The 15,416-nt window shown below is 42.9% G+C and overlaps 1 protein-coding gene across 4 annotated transcripts in view; it reads right to left on the bottom strand.

Annotated features, from left to right (window-relative positions):
• Positions 1–15,416, bottom strand: part of NCAPG2 (non-SMC condensin II complex subunit G2) — a 39,732-nt gene that overhangs the window by 9,190 nt on the left and 15,126 nt on the right. For 3 of the 4 annotated variants that reach the window (XR_012933877.1, XM_076060339.1, XM_076060336.1), the window contains exons 11-22: positions 12,757–12,882; positions 11,185–11,364; positions 9,278–9,430; positions 7,767–7,989; positions 7,117–7,223; positions 6,490–6,672; positions 6,126–6,196; positions 5,821–5,980; positions 4,849–5,010; positions 4,207–4,323; positions 1,828–1,977; positions 133–232 (exon numbers count right to left, since the gene is read on the bottom strand). Coding sequence is in view for 3 of the 4 variants with exons in the window: in XM_076060339.1 (XP_075916454.1) it covers positions 133–232; positions 1,828–1,977; positions 4,207–4,323; positions 4,849–5,010; positions 5,821–5,980; positions 6,126–6,196; positions 6,490–6,672; positions 7,117–7,223; positions 7,767–7,989; positions 9,278–9,430; positions 11,185–11,364; positions 12,757–12,882 (1,732 nt within the window). In the remaining variant the exon portion in view is untranslated. The remainder of the gene's footprint in view (positions 1–132; positions 233–1,827; positions 1,978–4,206; positions 4,324–4,848; positions 5,011–5,820; positions 5,981–6,125; positions 6,197–6,489; positions 6,673–7,116; positions 7,224–7,766; positions 7,990–9,277; positions 9,431–11,184; positions 11,365–12,756; positions 12,883–15,416) is intronic. The other variant, XM_076060346.1, reaches the window with a different exon arrangement.

Genomic DNA, 15,416 nt, shown 5'->3' with positions numbered 1-15,416 from the left:
CAGATAATAAAAACTACAAATGAGAAAATAATTAAGGCACTATTTCAATATACTTTTTCGGTGCCTAATGATGTATTATAATTTACGAAAGGAGTGAATTGTGTGCTATGCCATATTATTGAGCTCTCTTGCCTGTTTCCACCACACTGATGGTGAATTCCAGGCAATGTGCAATAAAGTCAGGGTCTGCAAGCCCCACAAGCACTATGTCCTTACAGGCCTTCAGATACACCTGTGAAAGACAACATCAGGATACAGTGGTTAAAGTTTGAAAGAGTAGAGGTTGGAGGTTGGAATGGGCACGGGGCAAATTTCGTATGATGCTGAAATTGTTTTACGGCGATACAGTAGACAGAACACTTAGCATGCAGGACACAGCATTCATGCGGCATGTAATTCTCAGGAAACTTGACTCATTATTGCCAACACACGAGTTGCTTACAGGAACATGCTTTCTTTGATGTCTGGCTCATTAGGCAGACACTGGTGTCAGCAATATATAGTTTATTCATTCAGTATATTTTCCTTTGTTATTCATGTTGAATGCTGTGGCTGTGACGTGTGCTCATGAGTGAAACACTGCCACTTCGCTGCACAAGTCACTTGCCATGGGTGTATATATACATGTGTAGGTATGTACACTTCATATGGGGAGTGCAAGTGCAGTGGTTAGCTCACTGCGCTAAGATCTTTACAATCCAGGTTTGATTTGTGGGTATGCAGAGAAGTGGCAAGGACCAGGCATTGCTTACGTAACACATTTCGGAAATTAGCATCTATGCAATGTTTTGATGTGGTAAGACAAAGGTGATAGGGCATTGGACTGTCTCCACCACTTCCTCATGTTAGGGGCCTAAATTGGTGCTAACTAATAGCATTTATCCAATGCAACCAAGCTAAACAAATATCAAAACCGATGCACTTCTTAGATAGAAAAATTAGTGGAATTCATTACACATTGCGATCTTGTCCACATCCTGCAATTAACGACAATGCATAGCTGCTGCGAGTGCCTGTATATTGTCTGGCAGCTCACGGATATAGCAGGCATTCATTAAATTAAAAAAAAAAACGTACTTCATTGTGTGCACGAGACAACAAATATTTCTTTAATGTTTACACGGTATGTGGATATATATATATCTTTGGGTTTCAAAAATTGTGCAAAACCTGTGTAAGTGTAACAATGTATATGAATTTAAAGCTTTCGTGACTGCAGGGATTCATATTCTTGGTTCTTAGAAGAAGGGAAACAATAAAATAATAAAAATATAAAACAATAAAATTGATGATTGCTTGTGTTGCAGTCGAAACGTGAGAATTTTATTGTTTTATATTTTTGTTATTTTATTGTTTCCATTCTACGTGACTTTATCGAAAGAACCAAGAAAATGTATATGAAATTAAGTGTCAAATTCTATACACAAACAGCCATGCAATGTTTACAAAAATAACCCTTCAATCAATGATTGTTTTGTAAAAGCCACTGATGGGCTGCTATGCAACTAGTTACCAAGAAATTGAATCTCCATATGTAATTTTTTTTAAATCCATAACAATCTCACGCAATTGTATGCACTGCTTAAGCAGTTCTTAGAACTTTAATGATGCATCAAAAAGAAGCAGAAATTGAGATATATAATAAATTGGAGCTGAATAGGCCCTGAGAGAGCAATGCCAACACCAAAATAGTTATCAACTGGCAGTGGCTTTAACATGGCTGATGGTGATGAATGTAATTCCGACAGAAGCGACTTCAAAATGAACTGAATGACTTGTAAACAAAAGGAACGATGAAACTACAGATTCTCATTAAGCATTCCTCACTGTTGCAATGTTGAGTGCGAAGCTCGCTTGAGCCTCAGCCTTGTTGCTAGCAGTGTCGTGTGGAGCCTGGAGTACGCACAGCACGTACTGCACCACCCAGCTGCTTGTGCTCTCAAAGGAGGCCTGAATCACACGGCCTTCTCCATTGTGCTGCCATATAGAAACAAACATATGTACACACTATAATAGAGGTTTTTGGGTTACACACTTCTTACACACACACAATACATAAGTACACAGCCATACTAGTTATTGCTCGCAAAATCCCTGTCATCGGACTGGGTGCTGTGTCGCACTGGCCATCACCATCATCATCATTTCATCACTCTAAACAATATGATACCCATTACTTGACAACACCAAAGCAGGACAGGAAAGTACCTGCATTTATCGTGTCCATCATATCATGGGTGGCATTACGAGATACAGTGAGGGAAAAAAGTATTTGATCCCCTGCTGATTTTGTACGTTTGCCCACTGACAAAGAAATGATCAGTCTATAATTTTAATGGTAGGTTTATTAGAACAGTGAGAGACAGAATAACAACAACAAAATCCAGAAAAATGCATGTCAAAAACGTTATAAATTGATTTGCATTTTAATGAGGGAAATAAGTATTTGTCCCCCCTACAAAACATGGCTTAGTACTTGGTGGCAAAACCCTTGTTGGCAATCACAGAGGTCAGACGTTTCTTGTAGTTGGCCACCAGGTTTGCACACATCTCAGGAGGGATTTTGTCCCACTCCTCTTTACAGATCTTCTCCAAGTCATTAAGGTTTCGAGGCTGACGTTTGGCAACTCGAACCTTCAGCTCCCTCCACAGAGTTTCTATGGGATTAAGGTCTGGAGACTGGCTAGGTCATTCCAGGACCTTAATGTGCTTCTTCTTGAGCCACTCCTTTGTTGCCTTGGCCGGGTGTTTGGGTCATTGTCATGCTGGAATACCCATCCACAACCCATTTTCAATGCCCTGGCTGAGGGAAGGAGGTTCTCACCCAAGATTTGACGGTACATGACCCCGTCCATCGTCCCTTTGATGCAGTGAAGTTGTCCTGTCCCCTTAGCAGAAAAACACCCCCAAAGCATAAAGTTTCCACCTCCATGTTTGACGGTGGGGATGGTGTTCTTGGGGTCATAGGCAGCATTCCTCCTCCAAACACGGCAAGTTGAGTTGATGCCAAAGAGCTCCATTTTGGTCTCATCTGACCACAACACTTTCACCCAGTTGTCCTCTGAATCATTCAGATGTTAACTGGCAAACTTCAGACGGGCATGTATATGTGCTTTCTTGAGCTGCGGGCGCTGCAGGATTTCAGTCCTTCACGGCGTAGTGTGTTACCAATTGTTTTCTTGGTGACTATGGTCCCAGCTGCCTTGAGATCATTGACAAGATCCTCCCGTGTAGTTCTGGGCTGATTCCTCACCGTTCTCATGATCATTGCCACTCCACGAGGTGAGATCTTGCATGGAGCCCCAGGCCGAGGGAGATTGACAGTTCTTTTGTGTTTCTTCCATTTGCGAATAATCGCACCAACTGTTGTCACCTTCTCACCAAACTGCTTGGCAATGGTCTTGTAGCCCATTCCAGCCTTGTGTAGGTCTACAATCTTGTCCCTGACATCCTTGGAGAGCTCTTTGGTCTTGGTCATGGTGGAGAGTTTGGAATCTGATTGATTGATTGCTTCTGTGGACAGGTGTCTTTTATACAGGTAACAAGCTGAGATTCGGAGCACTCCCTTTAAGAGTGTGCTCCTAATCTCAGCTCGTTACCTGTATAAAAGACACCTGGGAGCGAGAAATCTTTTTGATTGAGAGGGGGTCAAATACTTATTTCCCTCATTAAAATGCCAATCAATTTATAACATTTTTGACATGCGTTTTTCTGGATTTTCTTGTTGTTATTCTGTCTCTCACTGATCAAATAAATCTACCATTAAAATTATAGACTGATCATTTCTTTGTAGGTGGGCAAACGTACAAAATCAGCAGGGGATCAAATACTTTTTTCCCTCACTGTAGGTATTACCATTGAGGTACTATCAATGTAATTACTTAAAATTACCTGGTCATTCAGTGAATACAATGCTTTTGAATTGCCTACATTACAATACTGTGGAAGTACTGCTTATACATTGACTTATATTGAAGTTATTGTGCAATATTTTTCTAAGTGTGGCAATATAATTATTACTCCGCTAAAATAGGCCACAGCAATCAGGGCATTTATTTATATAATAATATTCATTTAAATGGTTGATGAATACCATTTTTAAGCGGTATCCCAAATTGACGCTGCTTTGATAAATTAAGACATGCCCCATGGGCCGGAATTGGGATCGCCTGTTTGTTCCACGCTCTTCTCCACAGGGATGCTGACCTTATGGTGAATGAGGATCTGTAGTAGACAGTGCAGCCGGAATGCACGTAAGGCCGTCGCACTCGCAGTGTCCACGCCGATCGTCTTCGGGTTTTTAAGGAAGGCTCGCAGAGTGTCCTGTATAGGAGTGTAGGGAGAGATTATCAGCAAATTGAACCACTTGCTCGCTCTTTGTACTTATAAGCGTCGCAAAGCTTTGCCGTCTCTCTTTGTTGCCTTACAGTGCTTAAATAGAAGTGACATGGCCAAGCAGTAGCGCATTTGCCGCTTTTTGCAGATGTTAGTGATTTGTGACCGCCATGTTCAATACTGCGGGTGTATGCACCGTTTACTCTGCAGTGAATGTTAAAGATCCCATGGCATAATTCAAAATAGCAGCCATATAAGCCTGCATCTTGGTACAAATAAAAAAACTACACTTAAATTACTTGTGGTAAAACACAGCACTATCATTCCCGCCTGGCAAACTATGTCAGTCTGTGAAACAAAGTGCCTTCATGATAGTCTTGCACCATAAGAATGGCACGAGTACCAAATGTTGTAAATTGTTATATAAATCAAAAGCAGACATTCACAGAAATACAACCCCATTCCGTTGTACTACCCCGTTGGTTTGTGCGAATGTTCGAGTCACGTAAGCACCTTTGAGGTGGCCAGTAGCTCAGTGAGAGCATTCAGCTTGTGACCAGAATCCAGCACAGAAGCACAGCACTCAGGTGAGCGGAGCATGTACTCTGTGTACTGCAGTGCCAGGTCGGGCTTTGGCAACATGGGTAAATTTATCCGCACTCGGTTGACTCTTGTCTGATGGGTGACAGTTACAGATAGGAACAGGTCAAGTTTGAACAATGAAACATTTCAGTGCGAGTCTAAATCCCACAAGCAATTTTTACATCTGTGAATTTTGTTAGAAATATTCGTGATTGAAGAAGTAATAGAGTTGAAACATGAGCAGCACTTTTTGCGATGGTCATACTCATAAATAAGAACACCGATGGCAAGAGGTGGTATAACTTTTCATTGAGCAATAATAATATATTTTACACAAGTACTCATGGCTCTGTATGGTTCCTTGGTCTTTGCGTTCTGATTGACTGCCGTCAACTCACTGCTCAGCGTGCCTTTTGATTAGCTAATGGCCACGCTTACCCATCACGTTGCATGAGTGGGGCGGCGTCGAGGGTGGGGGGCATTTGTGCGGAGAAGGAACTAAGTAGGAGGGGGGCTGCGGCTGCGGGGAGGGGGGGTGCTGGGGATTGTCCCACGCAAGGGGGTACACCCAGTGGTGGGAAGGTGGGGGGATATTGGGGGTGGCGGGGACCATCCTTGAAAGATGGGTACATTCACTATTTAGTCAATGAAATAGCATCTGTAAATGCTAATGGTAAAAATATTCAAATAAAGTCGTTGAAAAGAATCATGACAATTATTTATTGTACATACCAAGGTAATTGTACAAGTATGGTTTGCTTATACCCACCAAGACCACAAAATTACTGAAGGTATTGCACTCTGTGCAATTGCCAATGAAAAATATGTATTGTGAAGTAATGTCAATTGAGAGGTTATTCTATCTTTGCTCTGAATACCCCCCTTGTTATCTCTCAGACTAACCTGTGGAGATTTTTGGCCCAGATTGGCAGACAGCCATTCTGTAATGAGCTCCAAAATGTGACCCGCCTGGCCCCAGCAGCACATGCAGTCCAGCAACGGTGTGAAAGCCATGTCATCCACACCCAGTTCAAAGGCACGTAGCCGTGACAACACGCTGCCGCTGCCACCGCCACCAACCACACAGCCAGAAAAACGATAGATCAGCGCTTGATGGAACCGTGAGCATACACAAAGCTTGAAACTGGTGAGGTGTTCTGTGAGAAGTAACTGAACAAAAAGTATTAAAGTATTTCACGAGCTCTCACCTGAAAGTAGGGATGGTGTTGGGAGGCATGTAGGAAGCAAGAATGACCAGTGCCTGGTAACAGCGCTCGTTCTATTTTATGGAAGAGAACAGTGTAGCAGACAAGTTGCTCAAACCACAAGACATGCAAGATTGTTGGCACTGAAGTACTCGGAGAAGGCAGCACACAGTGTAATTCTGATGAAAGGATATGTATATGTACATATGTAAATGAAAAATAACTTATATATGAACTCGGTAAATATAAAAATGTAACCATGTTTTATCCCTTTAAGCCAACTTGACAAAGCAGACATCTGAATGAGGACTGGCATGCTGAATTCTAATTACAATTTGTATTAAAAGATGTCGCCCAGCATAATCACCTTGAACGTTCTGAAGTAACCGGGCACCACGTTGGAAAACTTAATTACGAGCTGCTGATACACGCGCGGGTTTCCCAGTAACACTTTGCGAATGCTGCTCCACAGGATGACCACCACCTCTAGCAAGCTGCCCACTGTCGTCAGGTCCTTGGCCAGAGGTACGTCCTCATCATCTTCTTCCTGCTGGAAGGCACATGCTCGAGGGTTCAGCATGCGACGCCAACGTGCAGACTGCGCTGATGCAGGTGTTGATGCGCGATTCCCACGTTACCTGAACACTTACAGCACTAAAGCCGAATGATTCACATGATAACAGTGTGGTAATATGACAGAACAATTAACAGGTGAACACAATAATTTGGCTTAAAATTACAATTCAAGAAGGACATGTAGGAGTGTAAGGATGAATTCAATGATCAACTAAAAATGATTATTACTCTCTGATATACATGCAATAATTAGTTTGCATGAGAATCAATATGTTTGCATGAAATCGGTTCATGCGACCACTGAAGCTATAAAACGTACTATAATTTACACAATGGGACTATTTTTCCACAATTACCTCGAATTATGACTAATTTAATCGTTATAAGCCTTCCAAGGACATATCAGCACTTATCTTACACTCTCATTTTCTTTCTCATCTCCCTCAGCTTCTTTCTCTTCATTCTGGCCTTTGTGCTTTGGCAGACACGTGTTCAGGCAGTGGTACAGTTGCAAAATCAGTTTGGCTGCAGGAGGATGCACACACACGCAAATCATGAACTGCACTGCCACTGCAGATAATTACATTAAAAAACCCTACTTAAATTTCAACTCACTTTAGGACCACATCAAATATACAGAACTTCACTTCACCATTAGTTTACTCAAAAGACCGTCAACATCAATCATCACATTTCCATTACAGCTCTCATACTTAACATGCCTTAAGGAGCACACACTGCAGCCAACTGAGATGACAGGGTCAGGGAAGCCAACAGCCAGCAGCATCAATGAGCAAAAACACTATGCTCTATGGGTAATAATTTTGTTACAAATCATATAGCGATTGAATGCCCATAAGTACTGAGAGAAACACATTTGGCTAACCTGGAACTAAGTGAAGTGAGGAACATATTGAGAACTCAGTAGATTAAACCAGTAGCAACTGCTTAAAATAATATTACAGTATTTTACTTTACAATCGAGTAATTGCAAATTATTGGTATATTATTTTTATATTTTACCAACTCATGTACAGTGGACGATAGTGCAAATACATCAAACCTTACCGATATTCGTCGGCGACACGAACTTGTGTAAGTGTTGATAGAAACAGCGGGTGGCAGTGGGGTTCATCTGCACAAGGGTGATGCAGCGCTCACTCCACGTCTCCTCGGGCTGCTCCACCGGCAGGAAGGAGCTGGCCAGAAGCTGCACCAGCCGGCGCGTCACTACGGGGCTGTCCATCGCCAGACGCGCCAACAGGTGCTCCATCGGACAGATCTTCCAGTACTGTGGGGTCACAGAAAGGTTAATGGTGCAAACGGGATGGAAATTTAACAAGAAGAAAATGAGGTAAAGCGAATCCTGCTACCCCCCCCCCCCCCCCCGTTGAATTACATAACTCGTCTCCCAGAATAATTTACACTAACATTTCAGCATACTTATTATTTAAGTAAACTCATTATTCTGTTCTTATTTTTTTTATCATGACTTGTATTCCTACTTAAAATTCATGCTGCTAGACAATTTGATCCAAAAGGCCTATGGGTTAATGGAACAAAAATGTTACGTAGATAGACAGACTGTTGTCTATTTATTAGCTATAATCCTTCTAGAGGCGGAGCCATGGCGCTATAGCGCACTGCGCTATGACCCCAATGGACTGATTTAGATTTTTGACAATGGCTAACACCCATCGTGAGTGATATCTGAATTGGTGCTGGCCACTCACAAGTGTGGTCAAAACCATAACAAGTAATATTTCTACTATGATTATAATTCTTCAAACTGCAAATAATAATTATATTGTTGTCACTATGGTTTGATGTATTGTTGCGTGAATGTTTTTGTGGATGAAACAAGTTATGATAATCGTAATGTCCCTAATACATGCTAAAAGCTAGATATGACAATCATGTCTGCATTGAAAGTTGAATGTACTTTTCAAAGTTTAGTCACTTTAATTACCACTTGAAAAAACCTTTTCCTCTCATTTCACAATGGACCCAGGACACATTAAAATTACAAATGTGAAATGGATAAATTTGTGAACAATTTAATTACTTTTACCATGATTTCATCAAGTTTCTCTTCATCACAGTAACTTGGAAGAAATTTGCATCATATTGAACAAAATGGGTGTAATATTTAAGTGAAAGAGAGCTACAGTAAAACCTTGGATTGCGAGTAACTTGGTCTGCGAGTGTTTTGCAAGACGAGCACAAATTTTAAATAAATATTAATTTGATAAACGAGCGAGGGTCTTGCAATACGAGTGGTACGTATACGCTTTGTCTGCCGAGCGTCACGAGATCACAACTGATATACGAGTCTTTTGATATACAGTGCTTTGGATTACAAAGACGTTTCCGGAACGAATTATGCTCGCAATCCAAGGTTTTACTGTATTTGTTCTTAGCAACCAGTCTGCTTGCCAGTGTGGATGGAACATTTATTCAAGAAAAATAACAAGCAACAAGGTTTTCGTCGGTATACTTGCAAAGGCAGCTAATGGATACGAGTTGCAGCACTACAGAGGTTGATAGAAGCGAAAATGCATGAGGAAATTGCATCATACCTTAGCCGCTCGCACTGCCTTGACCTTAAGCAGCATGTCGACAAAAGCCACACGCACCCTCTCAGCTACATCGTGTAGCCCATTCCTGGCTTCTGGAAGGAGCTTCTCCATTAACGGGTGACTCAATTTGTTGTCGAGAACAATTGGCAGGGACTGTGAAAGAGAACACCATGCACCCACAAACATAAAATAATGACTGACGAAACAATTGCTATTCGCAGACATAAAAACATGAATCAGTGAAGAGGTAAGCACTACATTTGGCTGACTGTCTCCCGGCTGTAACTATTATGAGTAATTCTTGACACAGACCACGTAACATTCCAACTGCTATTCATATACACGTATAGGTATCACACCGTGTTTACTAGCATAGCGTGATGAACACGACTCATCCCCAAATACATGTGCATACACCCATATAGGCAATCTCACACACACAAGCACAAATGAAGCCATAAAAACACAAGAAATGTGAATTTATGGATCTATCCTGCTTTGTGTGGTGACACAAACAAGGCCTTTATGGCCTCAAATGTCTGAAATAATGCTGGTAAATCTTGAGGTATGTGTAGATAGAGGCTGGTGATATTTGGATTACCTGTACCTCTGACTCATTCGTGGCACCTATCACATGCACATTATTTACTTGGCCAGTATGCTTAAGACCAAGTGGCCGAGGAAGATGTAATGAGCTTTCTGTCAAAGGCAGTTCTTTAACATTAAACACATAACACTTACACAACAAAATCTGAATTCAATTTCTTAGTTTTGTCACCCTAAGCTTGTTACATGTTTACAAGGTAGTAAATAGGATATGTTGCCTTTGTGTACACATTACAAAAACAAATATTTGTTTAAATGTGGTTACCATCATCAGAAAATAACTAAACACTCTTGCTAAGGAGTTCCTGGGTTATTTAAGCATGGACACTTGACAGGCATGGTTAGTGTTCCCTGCAGACCACTGGAAAGAAATGTTACTGTGACAGAACTGCAGCTGTTGTGGTTACATAATAGACAGTGTTTGTCTAATTAACAATTATAAAACAACACAACTGAACGATTTTATTTTTGAATGGAATATGCTACAGCGAAGACCATTACCTGCCACAACCCTCAAAAATCAAGGTGACGATATTCCTTTCAGTCACACAAGTAACAATCACCCGCACCATGCAAATATAATGCCAGTGTGTAAGGACATTTATATACATTATGTAAAAAAGACATTGCAAAATTGGTTCAACATTGGAACCTCACTGAAAACATATTTTGCAAGGGAGATTTGAGGAAATATAAATGTATTATTTATTCATATTAAATTTTGAGTAGGATTCACAATTGGGGATATGGGCAAAGACAGGGTCCCACAATGATCTTATTGCAAATGAGGTTGTAAAATATTTAGGGTGCACTTTTTATCAGATGGCATTGTTTTTCTAATCCCATGCAGAAATTCCTGGGCTAAAATAGGAATGAAACTTTCAACTGCTTGTAGAGAGGGTCCAATGGACGAGCACAGTGTTTTTATGCTGTCCCTGTTACCATAGTAAAATTAATGTCCACACTTACGGCACAAGTACACAGAGATTTGTGGGACTCCAAAACCTGCTGGGTTGTGAGATATCCAGGAAAGCAGAACAAAATAAATTATTAACCATCTGTGTGGAGCTTTAAGTGTTATCCCCTCATACATGTAATATTTTCCTCGGGTACGCCGGTGAAAAACACTCATTAATGGAATTAATCCTGAGATTCAGTGAGGCTTTACTAGACAAATACATAACATTCTTTCCTGGATAAAAAAAAAATGATTAACCAGAGTCAGATCATCACCTTCCTTAAACAATGTATATGGTGGTGGTAGTGGTAGTGATGATGACAATCATGATGGAGATGGGGACCTTGTAGACGGCACAGCGCACATCAGCCGAGGAGGCATCGAATGCGAGGCTGGAGACAAGCTTTGTGAGCAGCTCGGAGAGCGGGCGTCCGGGGATCATCTCCCAGTAGCGCGAGGTTAGGCGGCACACTCCTAGCACCGCGCTTGAGCGCACTCGAGGGCACGGGTCATCCAACACACGCTGCGCGTGTACGCACGCACAAGCAAACACAAGGGGTTTGGTGAGAGAAAAATATACAGTACGTACAATCACACTGCATAACCTATAGTTCAGTCTGTTCAATAGAGTTGCAATTTATATGGTACAAGATCATGGTCAGACATTCGCTGCTACTTTACAGTCATCAAACATCGCTGTCGTCTCTGCAATACAGCATTAACATACTGAATTCGACATTTTTTTTCATTCCAACACAATATCAGGAAGGCAAGCGAGGAATCTGTGCTTCATATTAAAGGTTTGCATGTTCAAGGGCCTATTTATATCAATTTAGTGTTGTACTATAGCATATTGTGAGCAAATACAAGTACCAATCAAACAGCTTGCTCTTGGAGAAGACATTAACTCTACTGACCAGATGATCTGTATGCAGGAATTAATATTACCTAAATATTGCTGGTAAAAGCAGCTCAGTGTGCCAGGTTTCTAGTCAGATAAATCACCTGTAATCAATATCAATGCAATGAAAATGGCAACTGCTTGCCAACAAGCGTATTCAGCTTGATTAAACTACCGTGTGTTTATTAGTGGGTATGTATTTATGTGACCATACTCAAAAGTGTTGCATTGCAGTAAAGAGTACAGTCCATTTCAAGACTGCTTTAATATACAGTACTATTTAATAACATGTCCAGACAGTACATACATACATTCCCATACATGAAAGTTATTAAGTTCAAATTGTACCGTCATGCAATGCGCATACAATATTTATGAAAAAACATGCTTTACTTTTATATTAAATAGGCTTTAATTTAGTGTAAAATCAGATTCTTCCAGTCTAAATAAAGATTCTGAAAATATAAATAATATAATAACGCTAAATATATATTTTTTACTTATTCTTCACCTAAAACATTTCACACAGCAAAAATCTGTAGTTTGCTCATTATCTGTCACTGTCGGCAATGATGAATGTGTATTGCAAACGAATGGCTTAGAAATCCGATTGCCAACGTTGAGACACTCGGCCATCTCCTCTGAGATTCTGAGTTCAAGGCCCAGGTCACCGCTCGTGGTTAACTGGCTCACATGTACGGCGAATCTAACAGTGTCAGTCAAAAGTTCCTTTCGTAGAAGAAAAAAATCACCCAACGGGTGAGAGCCCACATATTCATCTGCCCGGCTCAACTACTCCATCAATGGTAAGAGACATGTAAAAGTGTCCAAGAGCTAACCAATGCCTTCATGAGGCTGTTCCTTGTTGAGACTATCATCCCAGTGTGTGAAAAGGCTAATGAATGGAGCAGCTCTCACTATCTACATGGCACTGCAAGCACAATCGGTATATAGTGGTAAATATCCCCAACTCTACCAACAAAAAAAGCATTGATCGATGTACATGACACTCACAAAGAGCTCCTCAAACTGCCTCTGCAGATTCGCATCTGCCTCCTCCCTCCCAAATGCAGGGTCCTGCAGTGGGAAAGCGTCCGTGAACAGCAGGGTGGCGTTGGCCCGTACCTCGCTATTGCTGGCCTGAAACAAAGGCAAACACCCTCAGCATGAGCACTACATGGGGAGAATATCTTCTGGAACCAGTTTCTTTTGTAAAATAGGACAAAATTTCATGATGTAATAGTACAGTTCCAATTCAGTTAAACCTGTTTGAAGAGTAATTGCTTGTATGAGAAAAGAGGGGAAATTCACATTGTTGAAGCAACTTTTCGGTGCGATTGTTAAATGTGCATAAACACTTGTGAAGCAATCATAATGTATTTTTAAAGAATTAACACTTTTGGATTAAATGTGTTACAAAATGTGGAATGAACTGTTTCCTATGACAGGCTCAACGCACTCAGATAATCACACTACTGACTAAACATTTAAATATTTGAACAAGAGGAATGACATTTATAACCCATATTTGAAACTGGCCTGCTTAAGATGCAAGCGCAACAATTAGCAAATAATGCACAGATTTATTTACTTCCAGTTCACCAGTCTGATATTTACCGATTTACAATAATACGTCAAATATGATGTACATAGGAGTGAGCATTAGGCCTCGGCAAGGTAAGGTAATTTACCCTTTTTACCGGGTAAAAGGGTAAAGGTGTCGACCATGCCAAGGGGTAAGGTAAAGGGTAGGGTAAAGGTAGCACGAAAGAATTACCTGGTAGGGTAAAGGTAGCACAAAATATTACCCAGTAAATATACCCTGTTTACCGCTCGCTAATAGCTCCGTGGCGAAGTCTGTGGCCTCCATTTGAAATTGTAATCATCGATGTGGGACCAGATGGAGACGGACCACGTTCTTGAGGTAGAGGATGAGGTCGAGGATGCCAGCAACGGCATTTCCGGGGTCGTTGCGAACAGTAATCGAAATAGGCAGTGGCATGCGTTCCCGTGGGAGCACACGGACGATTGTATGGAGGGTGATCCCCGTGTGCAGCAAGGAAAGCGGCAGTGCGTGCACTGCTGCAAGTGGTTTACCTCCCAAACGAACGCGTCGGGGTGGAAAGCCCACCTCAAGAAGCACAACGTGCTCGCCCCAGGCAGCGGGGTCAGGGCGTCGGCGAGTCGCCTAATGCAGCAAACGCTGAGTCGGCCAGCAATCCCGGATCGCCTCCTGGTAAAGTTTGAGAACGCAGTGCTTTATTTTGTTATCCAAGGTGCAATCTCTTTGCGAGCCGCCGGAAGCAACAAGTTCAAGACCTTGGTCCACACATTGATGCAGGGATACGAGGGCCCGTCGACCAGCACCATCATTCGCAGGATTGTCGAGCTTCACGCCACCATGCTGTCCATCGTCGGGACATTCTTCTCCAACCTCGATGTCGCCATCTCGCTCACCATCGACGGGTGGTCGAACCTTAACCTGAAGGGATTTTCGATGGTCACGGTGCACTGGATCGACACTAAACCTGGTGCGTCGAAATCCATGCTGCTGACGATCCTCGATGTGCAGACTGGAAGGGGTGTCGGCAAGCACATTGGCACCACTCTGTTTGAGCACCTCCAAAGCCTCGGGCACAATGTCTCGACCAAGCTGCTCGCTGTCACCAGCGACAATGGCTCCGATGCGATCAGTGCTGTCAAGACGTTGTTCGCCATGGTCAGCGCGGACGCCAGATATGAGCAGTTGCGGGCTTGCCACCATATTCGCTGCGCAGATCATTCGGTCCAGGTCGGCGTCGTCCAAGTTCTCAAACTGATGAAGTCCACGAGGCGCTCGTCAATATCAGGCGCAGCAAGGTCGTCCGGCATTCGTACCGCCGCGAGGCCAGGATCGCCAAGCTCACCAGCAAGGAGCCGACGTACCAGGACTCGCCGACCAGGTGTAATTCGATGTTTGACAAAGGCGATGACGCTATCAAGAAGCGTGTCCCATTGGACATTATCATGGCGCGCTTCCAGGATGTGATCGGCGTCGGTGCTTTCCCTGAACTGCAGTGGCCAGACATCGAGGGCGTGACAGCATTCCTGCGATTGCTGTGCCAGGTCATGACCTCGTTGTCGGCGGACCGCAAGAAGACATTGGATCTCGTGCCGGTGACGATAGAGCACCTGATCCGTCATTGTGATCGAAGCCGCTCTTAGAGCGATCGATGAGTCCTTGACCGCGACGGGGATGAAGGCCGAGCCGGTGTGGTACCGTGACTTTCTGGTTCAGAAACCCGCCATTGTGGCATCCTACTTGAATCTACAGCTGCCGAAAACGACAGACCAAGACGAGCTGGCTACACTAAAGGCCACGATCCGCTCTGTCCTGCAGCATCGCTACTCAGACATGGTCCCGATCCCGCCGACGGCAGTCGCTGCCCATATGGAGGAGGGGTCGCTGTTCAGCACCCTATTCAGCAATGTCGGCAGCTCCATCGACGATGGCGATGAAGTCGATAGTTTTCTGAGCATGGGCGTCACGACTGCCAGCGCCTTTCATTAACATAATGCAGTGGTGGTCTCCCCGCAAAGAGCTGCTCCCGCCCACTACAAGATGGCCTGCGGCTACTTGGGAGCGCCGGCGACGTAAACTCCCTGCGAACGCGCGGATAGTGGAGCAGGGCGGG

The sequence above is a fragment of the Petromyzon marinus genome, chromosome 4, assembly GCF_048934315.1.
Source record: "Petromyzon marinus isolate PM22_M1 ecotype Great Lakes invasive population chromosome 4, UKy_Petmar_22M1.pri1.0, whole genome shotgun sequence".
In the NCBI taxonomy this organism is placed as follows: domain Eukaryota; kingdom Metazoa; phylum Chordata; class Hyperoartia; order Petromyzontiformes; family Petromyzontidae; genus Petromyzon; species Petromyzon marinus.
Note: the sequence above shows the minus strand (reverse complement) of the source record. Positions and strands in the feature narration are given on the sequence as shown.